This window comes from Lagopus muta, chromosome 5, assembly GCF_023343835.1.
Source record: "Lagopus muta isolate bLagMut1 chromosome 5, bLagMut1 primary, whole genome shotgun sequence".
Lineage (NCBI taxonomy): Eukaryota > Metazoa > Chordata > Aves > Galliformes > Phasianidae > Lagopus > Lagopus muta.
Window position 1 is genome coordinate 43,814,306 of NC_064437.1, and position 25,002 is coordinate 43,839,307.

The window sequence follows — 25,002 nt, forward strand, 5'->3', positions numbered from 1 at the left end:
AAATTGGGTATGCATGTATGTAACCTTAATCCAACAGTTTGAGAAGAGTAAGCAATTGCTAATCGCATATTGCCCATTAATTTGTGTTGTTGACAGCTAGAGAAAGGTGACCTTTTATTCCACGTGTTAGCCCAGGAGAGAGTAATGAGCTTTCTCTACGAGCTCTTAATATTTCCTCTGAACATATAGAAGCAAAGATGGCTACTTTCTGCATGAAAGTAATAATTTCTGGAAAAGAAGTTAGTGGTTTTTGGCATGCTAGTATATAAACTGAGTTCACTAGATATACTTCTGTATGATTTTTCCTGAAGAATATTCTATATGGAACAATTTTAGTGTTTCTTACAGTCGCTTTGATTCTCTAGAGACTCCACTGACTTCATTTCTCATAGACACTGGTGATGTTAAGTCATTCCATACCTGTTCTTCACATTGAAATACTAGAGGACTAGAGGCTCAATCTAACCAAGTATTTTTCTTGACCTTTCTGAACAGAGAAAAAAAAGGTTGCAAATGAAGCAAAATCAGCAATAATACAGGTTTTTGAAGAAGTTATAGCAATTGGTTTACCTCAATAAGGGGGTTGGGAAACTTTTAAAAAATATTTTATTGAAGGCAGTGATGAAAACTATAAAATAGTGTTTTCAGTTCTTTTCTAGTCAGTTCATGTCTGTATAAAGTCAACTTCCATCTTGCTGATTTTCCTAATCAGCAACTTTACAGTTAGGAATGGCTGCTAGAAACTGTGTGTAAACAATTATTCTTTTCATGTAATACTTACTAAGCCAAATTTATAGTATAGCAAAACCTCACAAAACTCTCTATATTTGCAGTAGCATCAAAAGAGAGAAAAAGTAATCTAGCTAGACTTAACTGCATTTATACAAGCTTTGAAAACTGAGCTGCAGGAGTTCAGTTTTACAACACAAAGTCCTTACTTTGTCCCTTGGGACTACTTAGTGCACTGCATTATGTTGCTGTTGTAGCAATGCTCAGTATATATTTATAAAGGTGTAATAATACATAATTTGTCTTTTTCCTAGATCTCAATTGATATGCTTCATAGATTTGGAGTGTCAAGATCCAGAATTTGAATTAGGCCTCATCTTTAGTTATTGGAGTGCTTTAGCTGAATGAATGGAACTTATGTCATTTAGAGAGAATGGGATCAGTGGCAACTAAAAGGAAAGAGTTTGTGCTAGGAAGAATGTTCAGAGTGTTCAGACCCTAACTGTCTGCAGGGATTTTAGGGGAATGGTAAGTTCCATATTTACAAAAGACTAGATATATATTTTTTTCAATATTATATTATTCAAAAAATTCCAGAGTTTGGAGATTTTTCTCCTCATTCTCTTCTCATTTAACTTTTGTAGATTAGGCACTGACTAGTGTCTAACTACTAGAATATACATATGCCTTAGTAAACAAATTAGTTCTGTAATTTTAATACTAAAGAATGTTGACAGTTTTGGACTATCAAATCCTGCTTATAGGCAAGAACTTTACAAAAAGGATGGGAACCTTGAGTGGATCCTGGCATGTGAGATTTTCTGATTCCTGCTTTAATGCAATTCAGTAAAATCATATAATCACTTAGGCAGTTACAATTCAAGTGAAGTTATGTATTGCAAGACAGAACATAAATTCTTCAGACTTGCAACATCTTAAAGTTCACAGTAATATGTTTTTTCTCTCTTTGTAATACAAAAAGTTTAACAATATATTTACACTAATTTTTATATCAGTTGTCAGCATAGAGACTTTTTATATCTATACACACACTTTAAAGTATATATCTGAATATATAATGTTTAAATATAATCTGTGCAGAAATAATAAGATATGTAATAGGCAGATTCGTACTGAAGACATAGTACTACAGGTCTGTTTAGTGGCCAAAGCAATAATGCGGGTTCTCTTCATTTCTTTGTTGATTTATTTTACAGGCTGTTTATTCTAAAGAGTTCTAACTGTAACATGTATTGCTTGTTCTTTCTAACACAGTAGCTATCTGTGACTGAATGTCCATCTTTTCAAAAGTATTTGAATGAGCTTAATTTTACAGATGTATGAAATAAGAATTCATATGCATATTTAGCAAGTAACTCTCAGCTTTACAGGGATCTGTCTAAATATTTCAGTTTTCTCTATTTAGTCATTGAAGGAGAGGCTGAATTGTATGTATGTTTTTATCTGGCCTGTTATTGTGTAGTAATTCTAGTAATTGAAAATAATTGTGTCTGTCTGTCACCTACGATAAGTGCCAGAATGAATGTAACAGGTTATTATGCATTCTAGAGCATATAGACATTTTCTCCTGTTTATATGCATACTTAAATGGAACTTTAACTAGTGTAAGATGCATCCTGATGATCTAGCGAGCCACTTACTTTATTTATGAGGCTGCCAAAACTTCTGAACTTGCTGGCCTTATTTTCAACAAAAACACTGCTATTTCCAGATTAGCTTCAAAGAGATCGCCAAATGGCTTTCAAATGTTGACAGTATTTGGCCATTTGCCAATATCCTATGTGTTTAGCAGAGTGCATTCTTTATCGTTACTTTTCATTCACAATTGCTTTCCACAGCGTATTATGACTCTTTTTTGTAATACTGTAATTCTTTTCAGCAAAAGAATCTATTTTATGCCTTGAAATATCTTACTGGTAAATGGAACTGTGTCTGAAATCTGTATTTTCTTAGCTTTTTTGTTGATGCTGTTCTTCAAGCAATGCAGGTGGAACCATGTATTCCTTAAACCGCTCATGAATGCAAATGGATGACTGTTTATCATGGCAATTATTTCCACAAGCTGTCTTATTTGAGTGTAGTGTGGTGCTATTCTTTGTGTGTAAAGTGTGTATCATTTTAAGTAAGATCAACATTTACTGTTAAATACTTCGTAATAATATCAATCAGCAATATATAGACTGAAAACTCTTAACTCATGTGAGCGCTTGTCAAAGGATTACCATTATAAACTAAGTATCATTCTTCAGTTGCTCAAAATTGGTTTTTGAGAAAATTTGACAAATTACTTTAGACAATTGGCAAGTGATTGTGTGGGACTGTTTGTAGACTAGAGTTTTTGTGAAATATTATTTTTTACTAACACGGCCTCTAAAAATTTATCTTTTTTATCATATCAGAAAATGATGTCATTCTAAACTGGAGAATACTGAATAATTCTGCTCTGGTGGGAATATTTTTCCTTTATTTGTACAGAAGAGTTTTCACAGAGAACTCATACTTTTTAAAAAGAAAAGCAAAAATAAAAGAGCTGCAGTTATTAAAAGTTTTTCTTGATGCATCTGACCAACTACATGTGAACAGTGAGAGCTACATTGGCAAATTCTCTTATAATTTGTAATTGACTCGATATATTAGCTTCCTGACTTGAGATCGTCAGACTGCTGTCGCTTACCATAATATTTTTTGATCACTTTTGGTCTGGTATGTATGCAAATTTAGTACTCTGTGTATTCATAAATATAGGAAATTGTTTAGAAGCTACTGATTCAATTCATAACAGGATAAAATGAGCCCTGTCATTTAAGTGAAATGGAATTTCCATTAATTTGATAGATATGTGGGTAAGGCATACAGATGCTTCTAATCTGCAAATCTTAGTCTTGAAATTCAATGACTGTGGTCTGGAAACCATAGTGGAACATTCTCTTATGTGTGTGCAAGTGCTATACTGTAGCACATGGTGGATTTCACAGTTTTTCCTGAGCTTTGGAGGTTTAATGTTAATACTAAGGTTAAACCACAGTCATATCTAGCCAGCAATATGAGAGGTAGTCATCTCCAGGTTGCCAAGTATCTGTAATATATTCATGGGTGTGCAGGAAAAATCTGTCAGTGGTGTGCTTTAGGGATATTGTTTTTTCTTCCCAATCACTCTTTTTGCCAAAATAAAATCAAAGACATTTATCTTTTAAAAGTGAACACTGAACTGAACTTTCCAAATTGGAATGGCTATAATACATATAATACATGTATCTTTGGAAGGAAATCTGTGAACTCTAGCTTACATGGGTTATAGAATCATAGAATCACAAGGTTGGAAACAACCTACAAGATCATCTAGTCCAACCATCTTCTCATTACCACTGCTACCACAAGCACTAAACCATATCTCATAGCTCCTCATCCAGATGCCTCTTGAACACTGCCAAGGATGGTGACTCCACCACCACCCTTGGCAGGCCATTCCAATACCTGACCACTCTCTGAGAGAAAAAGTTTTTCCTCATATCTAACCTAAACCTCCTCTGGTACAACTTGTGGCCATTTCCCTGGGTCCTGTTTGTTGCCTGGGAGAAGAGGCCAAACCCCTCTTCACCACAACCTCCCTTCAGGAAGTTGTAGAGTGCAATGAGGTCTCCCCTGAGCCTCCTCTTCTCCAGACTAAACAACCCCAGCTCCCTCAGCTGCTCCTCGTAACACTTGACTCTTCTTGACATCTTACACATGATGACATCTGTTGACACTTAAAGTATTGTTAATAGTAGAGATAAAAAAGACATGGCATGTGGAGGCAGTTTTGGCTGCCAGCAACTCAGATTGTATTACATGGCAAACTTGGAAAACTCCATTAGACTCTGTGGGGTGTCAAAATATAGGCAACTTTACAGGGCTGACTGTGAGGAGTTTGTGGGTTGAGAGTTGAAGGATTTTTGACTGCTGAATCAAGGGCAGATTTTACAGTGAGAACTTCAAAACTATGGACTTACAGCAAAATTGTCTACTGTAATAATGGCAATGTGTATCCTTTCATTCTCGGGAAACCTTATAGACTTCCATTAGCTCACTATTTGGTACAAAGGGTATTATTGTGAAGAACTAAATTATTTCACAATTTAAACAACTTGCAATGATGCACCATTCTTTACCCTTTCAGGCAATCCTAATATTTAAAATGTTAATGTGAGAAAAAGTTTCAGAAAAGGAAATATATTGTAATCATTAGCCAGTCGCTTTCTAAATTATCTCTATCAAGACATGTTAATTATGTGTTTGACCCTAAAAGTTGAAATGTGCTTCCAAATACTGATAGTTTAAGATCAGACTGCTTGCAGGTTAAAATCTGTAGTTGTTTTAGGAAACATAGGAAACGTATAGGAGAGAAGTTGGCTTTTGTAAGTTTTGTTTCAGTGACTGCCATTTAGAGATCAAACATAGATTAGATTCAACCAAGATTTATGAAGTAAAATGTTAAAAACAAACAAAAAAAAATTTGTGACCTTGTGATAGAGGTCTATGAAACAGTCTATAGTCAACTGTTAATATTGGGTTAACATTTTCATTTTCTTAAGAAAAAGTTTAGTATTTAATCTGCAAAGTCAACATTGTTATGAAATGACTTTTTTTTTCCTGGTAGGATGAGACTGACCTAACATCATTTGCCAGTATTTTCCCAAGAAATCCATTATTTCTGTAGCCTAGTGGGAGTTCTAGGACTTCTATAAACAGCGTTCAGAATGTTTTATTCCTACATATATTCATGTTACTTTTCTCTGCCATCAAATCATCATTTAGCAATTTACTTTGACTTTCCTATCTTTCAAATTATTTGACTGTTAATATGAGAATATATTTTGCAAAAATGTACTGATATTTAAAACACATAAGAATTACATTAATTTTTTCATGGACTTCTTTCTAAAAAGACCAGAGTAATTTTGTATTATAAAATGGATTGGGAAAACATAGTCCTTTTCTGTTAACTTATATATGCAATCAAACTACAGCAGCATGTTTGCCAGTGTACTTGGAATGGATAGGATATGTAGCAAAAATTGTATTTTCTTAATAATGCACATTTGTGTAGTTATTTTTTCTTTTAATGAACAACAACACTAGTAGTGACTACAAAATGAAGTGATGCAGATAAATGCTCATTTTTAAAGTGCTACGTCTCATTTATATCTTTAGCATAACAGTCAGAAGACTGTATTTTTGTTGTCATTTCTTTTCACTACTTTAAAGCCCTGTAAATTAATTTTTAGTACTTAAGTCAATTTTGAGAACTCTACCTGAGGAAGAGCTTTCACTTAGTTGTGTGGAAAAAAACCCACCCAAAACAGTTCTGTTTCAAAATATGTTGATTGGTTTAAAACCTGGATGTCTGAAGAAGCACCAGAGCATTCTGCCTGAAATTTGATAGAGTTTATGGTACCTCTGTTGCTGAATACATTTAAAAATTAATGTTCAATATGTTTACAAGTCAAGAATAGATTGAAAAAATTCCCTTGAAATAGATAATTAATAAAATTTCTGAATTATTGCTCTTCTATTTCTTCCTTTAAGTACATTCTTAATTTGGAGGTTAAAAATTAATGTCCTAGGCAATGCAAGCTAACAATCAGACACAGAATGCTGTTTGTTTTATCATCACAAATCTCCCTACTGATTATTTTTACTACATTATTACAGTTATATTTTTCTATGCCATAAAAATGTGATTTTGTGCAAGTAGAATACCTCCTAATTCAGAATTTCACCTTCCATCAGTTACATTAACTTTACAAGTGAGCTGCAGTTAGCTACAATTTGCTTCAACACCAAGACAATGTATATATTGTAAAAGCTTACGTCAGCTCAAGAAATTGGAGGCCTGTATACTCAAACACAACAGGATTTTCTTGTAACCCCAAAGTTTTCTGTGGCATCCAGATAGAAAATTTATAAGCAGTTGTATTACTGTACAGTATTTATACTATAGCAGACACTAAGTCTCTAGGATCAAGGTTCCAGTCAGTTTAATTTTAAACAAATGCAAGGCAAAAGATGCGAGCATAGAGTAGGATGAATAACAAGTAGAAGGAGAAAACACAAGAACCAACAGACCAAACAAAATGTGACAAATGAATAATCCAAAAACCTATAATCCCAATTTAACTGCTGGAGGCAAGAGACATGGGCAGAATTTTTTTGAGTGCAGCATGACTTCTCTTCTTTCGAATTAGTGCTCCATTTTAGTATTTTGAATCCTCAGTATTCTTTTTGCTTACTACTATGCAAACTCAAATGTATTATCCTCAGTTGTTTCACCTTTTCTTCAGTAAAACATCAATTTGGGTTGAATATTGTGGCTCAGATATTATTTTATGGTTGAAATTGATCACGTGATGTGAAATATATCTGTTTAATAAAGATTTTTGAAAGATATATTTTAGCAACATAATATTTTGTAAGATAATAGCAGCAGTGCTGTAAGTCCCTTCCCTCCTCCCCTTCCCTTTTATACTGGTGCTTGGAATAGCAATCTCAGATTAAAAAAGAGAGTTTTTAGTATTCATGTAGCATGGTGATCATTCCAGCAACAGTAGTTTGTATTTTAAGATTTTAAGATTGTTGTTAGCTAGTGATAAGCCAAAGGCATGTGCATCTTAACCTTTAAAAACCTTTAAAAATGTATGTGTGCACAAAACACACAAAACACAGAAAAAAAAGCCAAAAGGAGAAATGATAAAGAATGCAAGAAAGAAATTATTTGCCACTTTACTAAATAATGTGATCATTTTCCCATGCAAAATAAATTTAAATCACTAGGCTTATTCATTTTGGGCAGTGTGCCACATCTTTTTGGATCTAGAGCTATGGATTAGCATGTAGTGGTTATCATCTTACTTGCCAGATCTCTCTAAATATTTGGGACTCCTGTGGATTTCTGTCACTTTTTGGCAGCTGTTCACAATCTCCTGAACAGCTGCTGTTAGCTCAGGAATTTCTGACTGATTTTCTTAAGACTGCAGTTGCAGCTCATAATTACGGATTGCAGGCCTCACCTGCCACCAACAGGCGCTTTTATTCTCAGATTGTATATTTCCTAATAGCAACTCACTCAGTTTATTTCTGTTTGTGCATAAAGGAAAGACGAATTGGAAACTGGCAAAAGAACAATTAGGATTATCGTCAGAGGAGACCATAAAAAAATGGAGCAATAATTCTAGACTTCTTCCCAGAAAGCTGAACTAGTATCTGCTACTAGCTTTAGCTTTTTTCTTCCCTCTGCTCTTTTCATCTACTTCTACCAACTGTGGAATAGAGAAAGGTATATGAACATGATAGAAGAAGGTGCAAGTCATGTAAGTCATCAAAAAAGTTGTGGATACTAGTTTAGGAATCAGAATTTTGAAAACAGACAGAAGAGCTCCCACATTGGTACTTAAGGGCATCTCCTGGTGATTCTTTTACTCTGCTTTTACTTTTCATTGAATTGGCAAAACTGACCCTGATTTAAAATCAATTAATAGTGATGTATTAATTTCCTCGAATAAGAATTGAAAATAATTTCTTCATGTTCATAGTAATATTTTAGATGTGAAAGGAAAAATCTGATTCTCATTGGTCCCTATCAACTCCAGAATCTTGCTCTGTGCTACTGCGATGACAAAATAAGCTCAGTTAAGAGAGCAAGCTATTGATGCCCTATTCATGTCCTGACCAGAGCCATTAGAGTTGCAAAGTTTTCCAGCCCAAGTAGTAACCTTTTCCTTCCTGAACATTGTGGGTTTTTTGTTGTTGTTTTGTTTTGGTTTTGTTTTGCTTTGCTTTTTTTTTTTTGTTTTTTTTTGTTTTTTTTTTGTTTTTTTTTCTAGAATTGCTCTAGCACTTAGCTACAAGCAATGTTTGAAGGTGCAAACTTAATTTTAAAGAAGTGGCTGGTTGGACACATCTGTGACCATGAGACTGAGGCATTCCTAGTGACGAAATTTTATCAACAGCGAGAACAAACTGTCCATAACAGGAAATTGATGAATACAGTGGGAGTTATGTAATGTCTCAAGAGTCAGTTATGGTGTCTTAGCTTAGTATGCATTCTTTTGCAAGCAGTTATTGATATATACACCCGAGTTTTCAGTTCAGTTTCTTAGAGGTTTATTAGTAGTACCTGCTAGTGGGAGATAGGAATATTTTGGCTCTTTAAAGCACAAAAGCAAGAAGATAGCATACTCTTGAAGATTTCTCCAAGATTTTAGATCTTTATTAGCAGAAGAGTAGACAGAAGTGAACCCCAGTGTGACATTAGGAGTACTGCTTTTGCAAGAGTATGTAGCTTGTTATTTACCTTTTTGAGACAGTGCCTTTTTATCTGTGAACTAAGCCTTAGTACTTCAAGATACAGCTTGCAATACATGCTTGCAATGAGATACTTGTGAATTTCTTCTCAAACAGTTCACATATTGTATTTGGGTGAATTTACAAAGCCATGGCTAATAAGCATCTATTCTGGGAGGTGCAACAAGTGCCACAATTTTCTCTGACAACAGAGAAAACAGCACTTTTCTCTCAAAAGCAGTGAGAAAAGCTGAGAAATTATTAAAACAATTGTCTTTCAACTTAGAGACTTAAAGTACTTCATAGACTGTTTTTCTTTACTAATATATGCAGCTGTATAATTTTATTTTATTTTATTTTTATTTTTTTTATTTTTTTGCCACTTGCAAGGGTTTCTGACTATAACCTTGTTCAGAAAAAAAGAAAAGCCACCCCTGCCTTCTCCCACTCCACTCAAAATAAATGTTTCAATACATACTGATCTTGCCTCTGCCATTTTTGAAATGCATCAGTGATACTGAAATTAACCTTTTGGGTTGAATTCCAGCTGACATCATGGCAGTAGGCAAAATAAGTAAGGCAAAATTGTAATTAAGGCAAAATTCCTTTTTAAAATTCAATGATTTTGGAAAGTTGTTTAAGGATCAGTTCTGTTTACACTTTAGGTATTGGTCTTTCTCAAATGCTTCTTTGAAAAATCAGGTGAAAATTTACAAATTACAAAGCAAAATCAATCCCATTTGCTAGGAAATTTGTGTCATCGATGATTCCTGCTGTATTAAAGTAATTGGTGAAGATGATTGTTCATATTGTTTGTACTTAGTCATCATTATTAATACAGCTGTCAAGCACAAAACACCTCTGTGTTGTAGATGAAGTCTGTGCTTGTCAACTAAGCAACCTATTAGTAAATGGGAACCAGAAATTATTAGAATGGAATGATGCCACTTAAGAGTACCAAGTTGAACATGGACTACCTCATGAAGGATTTGCACCACAGCTGAATAATGGGAATATGTGGAAAAATTTAGTTAATACTCCAGAAATAAGTTTTCGGTCTTAGTTGCTATATAGATAAAACTTTGCATTATGAATAAAGAGGTTGTTTGCGTGTGAGCGAACAGTAAAAAGTACATCAATATTCTTTCATGTGGGCTGTCACTAACAGTTTCCTCAGGTTGTGAGAGATGAGAATGAACCTGCCTTTGCAGATTAATCAGTGGAATAACCTCTCAGACAGGAGATGAATGAAAATAAATTGCTTACCAGCAAGAGAACAAAATCTGTTGAGACTAGTCTAATATCATAAGTCTCTCATCAGAGAGCTTGTACCTAATGAATATTTGGACCTTTCCATTTCTCTGTATGCTGAAAAAAAAAAGCAACCCCACACAACAAAAAGGATAAAAACCTAGGATGACAGAGGACAGGAAAAAGGCAAAAGATAATAGTCTAGAACTAGTAAACAAGCAGAGAACTACAGATTAGTGGTAGTGAAATACCACAAAGATGGAAAAATGTATAGTATATTTGGCAGAATTACAACGTTTATTTAAAGACAGGTTTTCATCTTTTTGTAAGTTTTAGATCTTAAAATTGGCAGACATCACACTTAAGAGTGTTCTCAACATTTGGAAAAGCAATCTTTAGACTTGTATTTTTTTGGCATCCATAAGAGGACAGAAAATAGGTGATAGTGCACAGACAAGTCTGTGAACTTATGAATGCATGTATAGTACTTAAAAAAACTTTTCCCAAAGAACTGTTACTTCCATGGAAACAAAATAATCCAAGGAAATATTTCCATGCAACGAAGTGGTAGCATACAATGAAAACAAAACTTATTATGACAGGAGGCCTGCTAAGCAAATCAATATTCTGACCAATAACTTCATAGCATGTGTTTAGTAAAATTCCACGCAGGAGCATAGCTATTTATATTAATATTTTTCATGATCTAGATGAATTCTTAAAAATATATTTTAGTAAATAGGAGAGATATTCATTGGTGGTTTAGTAAAATAAATGAAACAAAGTTAATTCCTTTACAAAATAGTTTTCTTTTGCCCTGTCCTTCTTTTACAGATTGTTCCACAACTGTCCTCTTCTAATAGATCAAAATCTTTTTATTTTCAATCTAAATTTAATTCTGTGCAGTGAGTAGTCATTTTTCTTCTGACTATATTGCTTGGATTACAACTTGTTCCCTACATGGTGCCAATCTACACTGCATTCAGATAGAAGTCATATTCATTCAGCATCTTTACTTTGCTATGTTAAATGATCTTAACTTTTGTGTGTTATTGAATAGTCTTCTCATTTCCCAGTCACTGCTGTAGTTTTCCACACAAGCCGTTGTAATTTACATTGACCTTTCTGAGGCTGCAAACATCATAAATACCACATTTTATTCCAAGTGTGGACTTGATTGTATCCTTCTGGTATAGCTCTGGGCAGCGTGGTCTGGTGGTTGGCGATCCTACACACGCCAGGGGGGTTGAAACTAGATGGTCACAGAATCACAGAATCACAGAATTGTAGGGGTTGGAAGGGACCTCCAGAGATCGTCGAGTCTAACCCCCCTGCCAAAGCAGGTTCCCTACAGCAGATCGCACAGGTAGGCATCCAGGCAGGTCTTGAACATCTCCAGAGAAGGAGACTCTACAGCCTTCCTGGGCAGCCTGTTCCAGTGCTCCATCACCATAAAGAAGTTCTTGCGCACATTTGTGCAGAACTTCCTATGCTGCAGTTTCCGTCCATTTCCCCTTGTCCTGTCTCCACTCACCACTGAAAAGAGTCCGGCCTCGCCATTCTGCCCTCCACACCTTAGATATTTATAGACCTGGATCAAGACCCCTCTCAGTCTTCTTTTCTCAAGGCTGAACAGACCCAGTTCACTCAGCCTTTCTTCATAGGGGAGATGCTCCAGGCCCTTCACCATCTTCGTGGCCCTCCGCTGGACTCTTTCCAAGAGATCCCTGTCTTTTTTGTACTGGGGAGCCCAGAACTGGATGCAGTACTCCAGATGAGGCCTTACCAGGGCAGAGTAGAGGGGGAGGATCACCTCCCTCGACCTGCTGGCCACAATGCACAATGGTCATTATAGTCCTTTTCAACCCAGGCCATTCTATGACTATATGATTCTGTACAGCATCCTACTGGACATGCCTTGTCTCATACAGCCATTCAATAAATAAACTGAAGTGAGGAGAGAAAAGAGAAGACGATAGCAAATTGACTAAAAGGATGAAATACATGATTTATAAAACTTTGTTTAATTCCTTGCAGTAAATAGACATTTAGATGTTGAAGATACTGCGCTATTATGATTTTGTACCTTGGAACATCTTGCATTCAGTAACAAAGAACAAAAGGCAGTAAAGATATATGTAGATATATTAATCTCCTTTTAACTTTTTTATATGAAGCAATGAGTGTATATTTATAAGGGTGCAAAGACTGAAGCTCATAGCCAAATGGGAGGCAGCAGGTGGGAACCTGGATTTAGGAAGTACTAATTACTGGCTCCACAATTGCAAAACATTGCTACCTTCACAAGATGAGTTTTGACAACTCAGTGTCATCCTAGCTCAAACAGGTCCAAGTAGATTTCCACTCTCTGCGCCTCCTCATTTTATAAAGAGTGGTTGCTCTATGTTATTCCTATATTAATGTCTTATTTAGAAATGAGACATGATGTATGAGTATCAGATTTTCTTATGTTTTTGGTTATTTGTTTTCTTTTTCCCTAGAAACTGATAACTCATTAAAAGTTGGATCAGCTTTTTCGATACTCATCCTCATATTGGATCACTGTGGTTAGATCAGTTACCAAATGTTAAACCCAGTCAGTCTTTCTTCATTGATTGAAAACTAACAGTAACTGTGATGATTTTGTCTTTGCTGGGGAAAAAGGGACCTTTATTATTGCTTTCAACAAAGTATAGTACTAGACACACACAAATTTCTCATTGTGAGACAAATGATTAAGTGCCTTTTTATGTTTCTGTGAGTCTCAGTACAAGTATTGTTTGCCTATAAACTTAGAATTAATTCTAAATGAAAATACTACAGCTAGGCCTATGTAATCAAGGACCAAAATAGAATGGGTTCTGTTCTGCTAGTGAAGGGCTAGACAGACCCATACAAATTTCCAACACTTCCACAGGGAAAAGAAATTGCCAGCTGCATGTAAGGAAACATTATATGCAATTTTTTACCCACTTTTTTGACATAAAAGAAGTTGATCATAATTATAGGTGACAAAAAGGGGAAAATTAAGGCTTTTTCCTAGCTGAAATAATGAAAGCCGTAGTTAGTTATATCATTTTTAACCTGTAAGACACTGCAGAGTACAGCTTTTCAGTGTAATTTATGTGCCAGGGAGTGATGAAGGTCTAGCAGGTAAGCAGTCTAACTGTACAAGGAATTTATTGTGTGCAGTATTCTATCAAATGTGAAGCTGTCAGGACACTGAGTACATTTATATCTGGTAACTCAATGTCTGCATTTTTTTTTTTAAGCCTACCTATTTTTTTTAAGGGGGGAAAAAAAACCCAAACGTTCTAAGTGTGAAATTGTTGTTGTTTCTACTTCTACATGGATATCTGGAAGCTTTTTTCAATGGCTTGCAGACATGATTTGAAATGTATCTCCGAGGATCTGCAACAATTTTATAATCTTTTCAGCTTCCGGAAACAAGAGAATGCAAGCTGCATGCAATCCAAAGCATACAATTTGATTCAGTGTTATACACAATGTCTTCCACTGAAAAAACTACCTTATTTTAGTGCTGTAGAGTTCTAAATAAACAATCTTACAGCTTGGGGTATTATCTCCATTCTGTGGCAGGATATTGTGGAGATTGCAGTTGAACTATTTAAGGTCATATTAAGTGGAAGTTGGAGAGCATAGGAAATTTGATGTCTGGAGAAAATTCCATAGAGTAGGGGATTTGAAGTACTTAATCTCTGGTTTATCAAAAAGAAGATTGATGTGTGATCTGGTTATAATAATAGACTAGTACATCTGTGGAAGAAAGTAAAGGACTGTTTAATAAAATAAAGCCTTAATAAGAATCAGTGTATTGGAGGGAATGCAGAATTCAAATAGAAAATAAGATATAAAATGTTAATTGTGTAAGTACCCACTGAAATATTCTATCAAAAAAAAAAGATCTGTGTGTTTGTGTTGGCAATGATTGCTTTTTTTTTCTTAAAGATGCACTACATCAAAAAATAAACAATACTTAAGTTAAAATGCTGATTTCTTGACTCCATTTGGAAATAAATTGGTGAAGCTGAATGGCTTGTGATGTACAGGACATCCAACAAAATTTATTAAGAATTTTCAGTATTAAGCCCTCTGAGTGCTGATCTTGGAATCCTACTGTTTTTTCTCGATATCCTTGTGTAAAGCTGAATAAAGTCATTTTGTATGTTATGGGAATATCTACGTGGAACAGAGATATCTAAGGCCCCTTTTCTTGCTTGGAGTAATGAAAGGCAGGAACTGTACAGAAATGGAGCTTGTACCTTCTAAATGCATACTTACATACATACATATATCTATATATAATCTTTTTCACTATGCCTTTAGTTCGATCTCTCAAATGTCTTTTGTATGACAAGTACACATCACATGAGGAGAGTGTATATAGGCAGAACTAAACTAGTCGGTGTTGTAATTTACCTCAAAGTTATTTCAATAGTTATTTCAGATAAATTACCATTTTTTATATGTGTGTACAATTTTTATTTACACAAATGTCTCCAGATGCATAATATTTTAATATTTACTATTCATACTCTTCTATATGTTTTCAGAAACACTATTACGCATAGTTGTGGTGTTACCAATAGGTGAAATTTCCAATCTAGATGAGGGAATACACTGATCAATAAAAACTGCAACCTCATGTTACCTACTTTAACGTGACTTTTCACAGAGCAAAAAAAATAGAAATGAGAAAAACTGAGTTACTGTGTTCCTTCAGCTACACTTATATGTCAAACTGATTGAAGAATTATTTAGAGAGGCCTCTGAAAATACTGTCCATGAAAACTATTGAAATCTTCTTGATTAGTAATCTCGTAACTTTATTTTAGCATAATATCAAACATGGTAGTCATAATATTTGTCATAATATTTTTATAGTTTCTTACTTTAAGTTGGAAAGCAGCTGTTGATTCAGAGTATGGATGATGCATATTTCTGCACAGTTATTTCTAGGAACATCATGAACTTGAAATACAGTTAATTAAACAGTAAAAGCATATATAAAATAATTTTAAATACCTCGTATACTTTTTACTTGTACTTCTGTAGAAAATAATGCAATCATTTGTATTATTTCATCATACTATCACAAGTAATGTAGTTAACAAAGATTCTGTGGGTTATCAGGGTTGTAACTGATTTCCTTAATTTCCAAAACATTAATTCTACTAGCGTCACAGAGTGTCATTTGTCATAGTGATAACAGGAGATTATTAAGAATTTCTAATATGGTGACATGGGAAAGATTTACTATGCCATGAACTAAATGCAGGTGCAAGGGTCTTGTTGCTAGAGAGACAGAATGAATGTTTCTGTACAGAAGTGCTAGGTGAAGATATAAAAAGCAGACTTCATATATTTTGTTCCCAGGTGAGTTTTTATTGCTTGTGTATGATGATATAATACAAATGATTGTATTATTTTCTACAGCAGTACAAGGAAAAAGTCCCTCCATTTATAATACTCAGATTATTAGTACCCAAGGTAATTTTCAAGGCTAATTTTTCCAAGCTTAGTATCAAAAAATAAACATCTGAGTCCAATACAATTAGTGGCTAAGTTTACAGATGTACTGAGCACTCAGAACAGCTGCTGAATTCAGTGGGAGATGGAGGTTCAGCCCACAGATTTAATTACTTTAGAAGCAAATGCCTAAACTTCACTAGATCAGAAATGCTTTCCCTACTTCCTTCCTTTGACTCAGTTCTTCCTTGTTCAGACAAACAGTTTTGTGATTAAAGGTATTTTAATTATTCTAGTAACAGTCTTTATGATATTCCCAGTAAGTAACAGAGAGCTGTAACCTTGCAAAATTATGTTCTGATAGAATCTCTCTTCCATAAATAGGTTATAGCTTAAAATTCTCTTATATTCTTTTTCTTTAGCTTATTCTCCTAGTCAAGAATATGGAAGCTCAGCCATTGGGTTCAGAAGTCACTTGATGTGTCCTTCTCTCCTTGGTATTTCTAAGCTTCCAGGCTATTTCTGTATTTTAACTTGGCAAATGTGTTTATGCAGATATGTCACTTCAAGACATTTTATTTTTATTTTTTTTAAATTACCTTTTGCTGTGTTAAATTAGAGAAAACTATTCAGCTCCTTTTTTTTTTTTTTTTTTTTTTTAAACTGTCTTTCATAAATTAAAAATTCAACACCTGCTCAGTGGTTGCATATTTTATCCCAAATACATTCGGCGCAGCTAGGGGTTTCTGCCCCTTATCACTTAACAGCTGGTAGTATTTGTTGTGCTAATTTACTTGCAGAGAAAACACTGATGCGAGTGTTATGACTTAGATATTATGTGCGATATTTTTTCTTTTCTTGACTCTCTTTGATTTTCAGTAAAAGATAAAATCCTTTTCCATCTAGTTTGACTTGGCAATGGGAGTAGGAGTGAGGATAAGTAATGAATGAAGGGAAAACTGAGATGTCACTGCAAAGGAATGCATGTGAACTGTCTGCCCTTTAATCACAGAGGTCAGTGTACTTGTCCAGGTGCAACTCATTTCAATTGATAAAGGCAACAGCAGTTTCTTGGTCAGAGGACAGCTAGGCAGTGACCATGTCAGCTCTTTTTTTTAAAATTTGATTTGATTTCATTTCATGTATTATTAGTCTGGATGCTTGAAGAAGCGCTTCTGGAGCTGAGTAAAAGATGGGCTGTGTTAGCAGTAGTTATGACAACATATAAAAGCACAATACAGAGACAATCCCTGGCAGACAGTGGCAAACTATGCTGTGATACTTAAAGAGTGATTATAGAGAAAGAATTTGAGAGGGATTTGGGTTATTTTTGTGAGAGGGACTGGCTGGGGAAAGAATAATTTCTGGGAAAGAAATATAATGGGGCTTGATTAAGTGGAAGAAAGATGTGAGTTAGATAAGCAGCTACAGCCATCAGGGCAGTCTGGTGTCAGTCTATGCTTGTGTGTGATAGGATAACCACTAAGTACGCTTCATGAGAGCTGCTTTAATGCAGTATCCCAAGGCTTGTGTCAAGGCACTGTAAGGTCCTGAGAAAGATGGGCATTTTCTAGATGAGATCTATCATAAATGTGAATTGAATGAGTTTGGCCACATAAGAAAATTTGGAAATCTAGTACATTTGATTTGGTAGCTAAGATGCAGTGTAATTGTTCGAAATACCATTTTTAATGGATGTCAATCTAGTCACATGATATTCACCTATCTCCAGTGACTCACATTATTGGCATCCTCACTCCAATAGGTTACTCATACTCAGTAATTAAGCTACCTGATAAATTGAAACCAATTCCAAAGACTTTTAGAAAGGGATCGTATAGACTGTAGTAATAGTTATGTTAGCACAACTTTGTGAAATATTTCTCATATTGCTTTTATTCATTCAGTAGCTTGATTTCATGTCTTTTAAAATGCAGTATTTATTAATTACTTTAAATACATCATCCAGACTTCCTACATTGTTTATACTTGATATATTCATATATTCTGCTCCGTGTACATTGTGCTTCAAAGTTAGGTATCTAATTATACTTTTCCAGTTGAATCAGCTTCTTTGAATTTTTTTTTCCCCTTTCTCTTTTGAGTAATTTGCCGATGCTTTGCTACCTGGAGATGCATAGATTAGATTGTTCTCAGTAGTCTTCTCAGTGCATGATCTGTGATGTGAAATTTCTACATTTGTAAGTTCATATTTGCTCATGTTCTATTTTCATTCTTTCCTAGATTTAGCCTAGCGTATAAAATTCTAACTGTAATTCCTTGTGCTCTGATGTTAGATATTGTCAAGGGATAAATTATTATTTGAATTTCATATTATTCTTTCCGAAGTCTCAGAACTGGAGTATAGATGTAGAATGTGCAGTTAATTTTATTCTGATGTTGCCAAAGTATAATCTTAGTTATTTTATAAAAGGAATTTTTGAAAGAAAAATCTCTTTTCAACTATGTTAATTATTTTGTAAATCTTTTTCTCTTTTCATTAAGCAGCTATCAAAGTATGATGTAATTTTGTAGAACAAATTCTAATTGAAGAGTAAGCATTTTTTCTGTATGATGAAATACAGAGATAATAAATAATGGTTTTATTTTATGGCTACTTATTTATAAAGCAAATCACCTGTGACGATGTTTCAGAGGGATTTTATTTCTAGTATACCATGCGATATAATGCAATTGCAATAATACTGTTTGAATGATGTTTCTTATCTCGAGAGTAAAGATGCTTAATTGCAGTATTGTTGCAAATCTTCATTCTAATTGTCAAGCTCAAGTGCTTCCATCATGGGAAAAAGATATCCATAGTCTGCTATTTTGTCTAATATCGTGTTATCAGTAAATTAATTTCTCTGAGGCAGTGAATGCTATTTTAACATCAGTGAAAACCTGTGATAGTTTTTGCAGGTAATTTCTACTTATTAAAAGTATAGATGAATTTTTCAGATTCCTTATTGAAACAGTACTTGTGAACTTATATAATAAATATGTATTGGTCTCAATAATATATTTTTTAAATTTAAATGCACTGACTTTTCAAATTTTGTCTTTGTTTTAGTTTTAGGAAAATAACAAAGAATGCTTAGAAAACTATTTTACTTTTTTTGAATTTGAATTTTATTTTAGCAACATATCTGACTAAGGAAAAGGAAATGAATTTGTGAAATGTCAGTAGGAAAAATAATTGAAAAAATAATTCACAGAAAAACATTTACACATTAATATACATTCCCAATAGTATGGTATGTGTAGTATGCAATGAATTACAATTTTTCATTTGTCACTGGGAGCTTTAGTCATTAGGTTTCTTTAAAATATAAACCTTTACTTTTAGCAAATTTAAGACAAATAATGCAGGTTGCATGCTGAATAGTATTTTCTTTATAGATTCTTTTGGAAGCTTAGGTATAATGAAAGCAAGTAAAGGAGAATTCAGCAGGTTGGAAAGTACCCTCTGAAGACAGAAGTACAATTTCTTCTTACTAGGAACATTTTCTTAAATACAGATAAAAGCAATAAGAATAGTAAAGATTAACACTTTTAATTAGTTATTGTTATTACTAATGATTAAATTTGATATGTTTCTGTATTTGTATTTGTAAGAATTGAAACAAGTTATCTAAAGATTTGAAGTATCTCCTTAAGCAAGTGTTCAGAACAGGCTACTAGAAAAGGCTCTGAATACAGTCTTGCTTAGTGAGTAAGTAGGACTGGTTTATTTTTTGATATTTCTATGTGTGCAAGATATCTTTGTCTTTTGGTATCTTAAGTCACTAATAAGAAAAGGCAAATATGCTTAACGCTGCTCCTGAATAAGCTAGGTAAAATACTTGGAGTAAATATGCAAACATATTTATGACATTGAAACTGTAGTGTGGCCCTTCTGAATTCTTTGCTGTGCATCACAAAATGCATAAGAAAAAGCAGAAAACTAGAATCAGATGCATGTTTTGTCAAAATAAACTTCATCAAATAGATGTTTTATTAAAGGAATTTCTTGCTCAGAGCTTGGAAGGAATTGAAAGCAAATTTCAGGGCAAAATACATCAGTAATGTACTAGAATTTGATTGCTCTGGTCATTTTGTTTCAGTGTTAGAGTATCCTTCATAATGACTGTAATTTGCAAAAGAGTTGTATGAATTATATAAACTTTTTAATGTCTTAAAATGTTACACAGAAATAGAGAAACTTCTGTCATTTTAGGAGATAGGTGATAGATAGCCTCCTCTCTCTACCTAATGCAGAAAGACTTTTCTAAGCTGAGATGAGTTCATAGCAATGATCTGAAAACAGATTGATTCTCTTCTTAAACCTAATATTTGATTTCCCAAGACTAGCTGTTTTTATAACAAACCACAGATCATATGATAGTAACGATAGTGAAGATGTGTGTTAAGCTGATCTTCAAATATCTCACGTTTGTAGTTTCTGTCATCCTCTATTGCAGTAGTAGCAGATACAGCAGGATTTGAAATTTTTACTGAGGTTTTAAAATTGAAATGTTCATATCCAAACTAGATTGTAGAACTAAGGCAAGCTATGTGTTCCATCAGCATTTTGAGGAATATTTTTATTTGGTAGCATTTGTATTTGTGATACAACATTATGTAAGTGCATACCTGTACAACCAAGAAAATGTTTGCATCTTTAATAGACAACTAAGGAAACATCGTTTTAGCCTTGTTAAATAGCACATAGTGGCTAAAGGTAGTATCTGTTGTGACTGGGGCATCTTTTTCTGTGAGAAAGATAGAAGTGTTAGGTTGGAAACTTAATACATATTTTGATATTTAAGAATTGTACCTTTTGAATTCAAAAGATGCTGACAGGTTTTCCTGCAATTCTCCTGATGAACTTCAAGAGTCAAGAAAATAATTTATACTGTCAGTTGTGCTGAGTTTTAGTTTGATCTAAATTTCTGTGGAAATTTACTACATAAAAAGATTAATATTTCATAAAAGATACAGTGAGTAAAAATAGACATAACAAAAGCAAATGAGTCTGGAGCATCTCCCTTATGAGGAGAGGCTGAATAACCTTGGTCTGTTCAGCCTGGGGAAGAGAAGACTGAGAGGGGATCTGATTAATGTTTATAAATATCTAAAGAGCAGTGGGAGGCAAATGAATGAGGCCAGGCTCTTCTTGGTGGTGTGTAGATATAGGACAAGGAGTAATGGCCTAAAATTTGAACATACTAAGTTCTATACAAGCATGCAGAAGAACTTCTTTATAGTAGAAGTGACAACACACCAAAACAGATTGTTCAGAGAGGTTTGGAGTCTCCTTCTATGGAGGCATACAAGACCTGTCTGAATGCCTACCTGCTTATTGCAGGGTATCTGCTTTAGTAGAGGGGTGGAATTCAGTCTCCAGAAATCCCTTCTAACCCCTGTGATTCTGTAATTCTGTTCTGCGACTGGTACAGTTATCGTTTCTATTAAAATCTTTGTATAGTAAATAAAATTATAGTTTTTTAATAAAGCTATTTTTGATATTCCATCTATTACCATCTTACATGATTAGCTGATATATTTGCAAATTGTTATACAGTTAAAAGAACTCCTACAATTAAATGTAATTATGGAAAAATGCTCAAAAGCATACCTATTGATAAATATGGAACAAATTTTTATGTAGTGAAACATTCATGTAACATGACACTGCTTCCATCACAGAGTAGAATCTGTTGTTTGAGTGCTGTATTAAAATTAACTAGCAGATCACATGTGTTTCTGAGCTTACTTGGAATCAGGCTATGAATTACTAGGTCTAGTAAACATGTCTTAAAACAAGCCAGGTTGTCTCCCTGCTGTTCATGTTGTATTTCTACATTCACAACTATGGAGGTGAATAAAGTAAAGGCAGTTCAGAATATTACTATTTCTAGAGGGGAAAAAAAAAAAAAGTAAATAAATAGAAGCTCAATACATTGTGTTTAAATCAGTGAAGGTTGTGTTGTTTAGATCCTGTACCTTGCATTAAGAAATTCACTTCTACATATCTGTGTATTATCTTCAGTTATTTGTCCATGACACTGTGATCTTTTAAAATTATCTCATTTTTTCACCTAATGTTTTATTGAAAATACATTAAAAATTAAGGTTTTCTTTAAAAGCTTCAATGACATTATTTTGAATGAAATAACCACATGCTTATGAAAAAATACCGGATTAGATTTCAGACTTGTTACTGTAATTTATACTTCATCCTCCTCCTCTTATTCCTCGTCATTTTTGTCCTCCTCTGCAAGCATCTTTTTCCCCCATGGAGTAATACTGGTGCTACGTGCAGTATTTTGTTTACAGTAGTATAAACATTTTCAGCCTATGACTTCATTTCTGAAATAACTCACCTCTTTCATATCAACTCTTACCTAGGAGCCGTACTGCAGACTCATTGATGTAGGTTTTTTTCTGCATGGCAGTCCAGGCCAAGCTGTGGTTTCATTGCATGATGCAACTTCACCCTTTTTGGTTGTTTATGGGGTTAATTATAATCTATTCTTGTATTGCCTGTGCATGCCAAATGTGCTTACCATAATGGTGTATACACTGAATGCAGCCTAAGCATCAAGTGCATGAACTGGAATTAAAGGAATCCATGAGATTATAGAAAGCTGAGCAAATGTAAATTAATCTTGTCAGTATCTTTAGAAAAACACAGAATGAATAGATCTTAATATGTATTTGTAACAGGTCCTATATATTTAAGATTTCCAGCATATTACCGTAGTTTATGGACTAGATAGACAATTGTAGTGTGATCAAAGTGTGGGAAAATTGAGTGTTCCAATTATTCTGCTGTGAAAAGAACTGAATGATGCCAGTAGTGTTCAGAAAGTTAAATCTTAACCTGATATCATCTTAAGCAGCAGGTGACAGAGACGAGAGGTAAGATTATCAGTAATTATTCATTAAAGGTCAGAATTTGGGAAGTATTTTGAAGTTAAGTTACTAAATATCTTGCAAATTAATTTAAAATGTATTTATTTACAAAATAACAATAAAATGAAATTTGATACAGACAATTGTAACATTGCTCTAGGTTTCACTTGCCAAAGACTCTGACCATCCTAAACAAATCTTTATTTGTGTGTTCTAAAACATATTCAAATAAATCCTACATCAGCACAGTAGAAGATATGATTTAATGCTAATCCTATTGTTTCCCAATATAATTATAAAACATTTTAGCAAGTGACACAAAACATTTTGTCTGAGCACAATTTTTAGCACTGCTGATCAGTGAAATCATCAGGGGTATGTGATCAGAGGTAACATTCTGCTTTTTTTTTTTTTTTTTTTTTTTGTCAAAACGAATCTACAAATTAATGTCTGTTGCAGTAAATGCAATTGTTCATATTTAATTTACTTAATTTTGAGGTCAAGTAATATGAAATGTTATAAATGAAAGATGATAATTACTGGCAGATATATGCATATATAAAGCCAGAATGTGTTTTTTAGTCTGTACTTATAAGCAAGTAGCCAACAACATGCAATAAAGTCAAAGCAATAAACAAGGGAGATGATTTCAAATCTGCGACTGTTGTCATGTCACCCTCATGTTGTTACCTGGCTGTTCTGGCACTGTCTGCTATTCAGGATTAGCTAATATTTACTTATTTGGTTTTGTTTTATTCCTAGATTCTAATTGTGGGGTTTTTTTAGTCTTTTTTTTCTTCTAATGAACGACAATTCTTCTACGAATGTCAGACTGTTCAGATGTATCTATAGGACAGCGTTACGTTTTTCCACCTGAAATAAGTGCAAAATGGACTATTATTACACCAGTCCATTTTTGACTCTGTGTGTAATCTTTGACTACACATTCATGTTTCCATGCAAAGTAGCTAGGATAAAAATGTGTTGGACTATAACATGCATGTTTGCAAGCCATGCTGAGTTAGTGCTAGAAAAAAAGTGCTGCTATATATTCATTTTGTTACATCATTATAATGCTGTTCTTACATTGATGTAAAGTGGTTTTATGCCAGGCTTGTGATAATTGACTTGAGCAACTGCTACAGGTGTTGGCAATACCTTATTCCATTTATTAATGGAGATAAAGTGAACGCTAAAAAAGAATGATGTACTACCATTAATCTGCCTAAAAAGGGCTTTGCCTTTGTCATTTAAAAATGTCACTGTATTTGAGACTCTCACTCAGGCTCCAGTCTAGTTTCCTTATCTGAGAAGTTGAACTAGGAAAGAGTTGAGTTATTATTTTTTTAATTATTTATTTCTTTGTTTAAAACATTTTTTCTTTTTTCTTTTTGCAAAGTGAATGTGGTTTTTCACAGAGTCTTTCTTGGGATCAACATTTTGCTTTAAGAATATGGTAATCTGTTTTTAAGGCTGCTAATTAACAATCAGGTCCTACAGCCGGAACAATTAGGACATGAACACTCTAGAAACGAAAACTATTAGTTAAATCCGTATGGAAAGCTACAGTGGTAGACGAAAAAACTGCATGTATACTTGTGTGCTTTACTTTAAAAGATATGTATAATAAAGACTCACCAGGGAAAGGAGACTTTTTTTTTAAAAGGAAATGGATAAAACAATGAATAATTCAGAGGCTTAGAATGCATAAGTTGCATTATCTTGTTTCATAATAAAATACGTGAGATTTATGGCACCCTATGTATTAGGTTACATAGATGTTTTGAAGGCCACATATGTTAATGAGATAGATAAGGCTATCAGGTCCTTGTGAAGAGTGGCAGAGTGAGAATCCAAAATGACTAAATTTTGACTGGGGCTAGTATGTTTTCTAGCCATATGCAGCGTTTTTGGTTTGATTTTGGAAGGAATGTATATATCATTCATATTTATATTTAAGCCATTAAAATATGACAGTATTTTCTGCCTAATGGAACTCTCTAAAATTGTAATTAACACAATATAACACAATGCAGCTTTATTGCATGTATAGTAGATCTGTGTAGAAACTATATATGCACTAAACTTTATGTCAGATTTCTACCACTTCTTAGTACTTTTGCCTTTTATTGTTCAGTTAAATTATTCAGTTAAATTAAAGCTAAGTAGTGTACCTTAGGTTCAAGTTTGCTACTTCTCGTTCAAAATTGGATAGAAGTTATTTTTATTAATTAAGGTATCAGAGAAGGGAAATTCCAGAAAAAACGGTCAGATGAATGACCTGTACATATT

At 33.8% G+C, this 25,002-nt stretch overlaps 2 protein-coding genes across 34 annotated transcripts in view; one reads left to right on the forward strand and one right to left on the reverse strand.

Moving 5' to 3' along the window:
• The window catches only part of RPS24 (ribosomal protein S24), a 559,366-nt gene that overhangs the window by 447,338 nt on the left and 87,026 nt on the right, over positions 1-25,002 (reverse strand). The window contains exon 1 of one of the 3 annotated variants that reach the window (XM_048946571.1): positions 22,461-22,465. The exons of the other annotated variants lie outside the window; for them this stretch is intronic. Coding sequence (XP_048802528.1) covers positions 22,461-22,462 — 2 coding nt within the window. The 5' untranslated portion in view covers positions 22,463-22,465. Of the gene's footprint in view, positions 1-22,460; positions 22,466-25,002 lie in introns of those variants that run through there. 3 annotated transcript variants of the gene reach the window in all.
• KCNMA1 (potassium calcium-activated channel subfamily M alpha 1) overlaps positions 1-25,002 on the forward strand; it is a 436,284-nt gene that overhangs the window by 228,397 nt on the left and 182,885 nt on the right. The window lies entirely within an intron of this gene.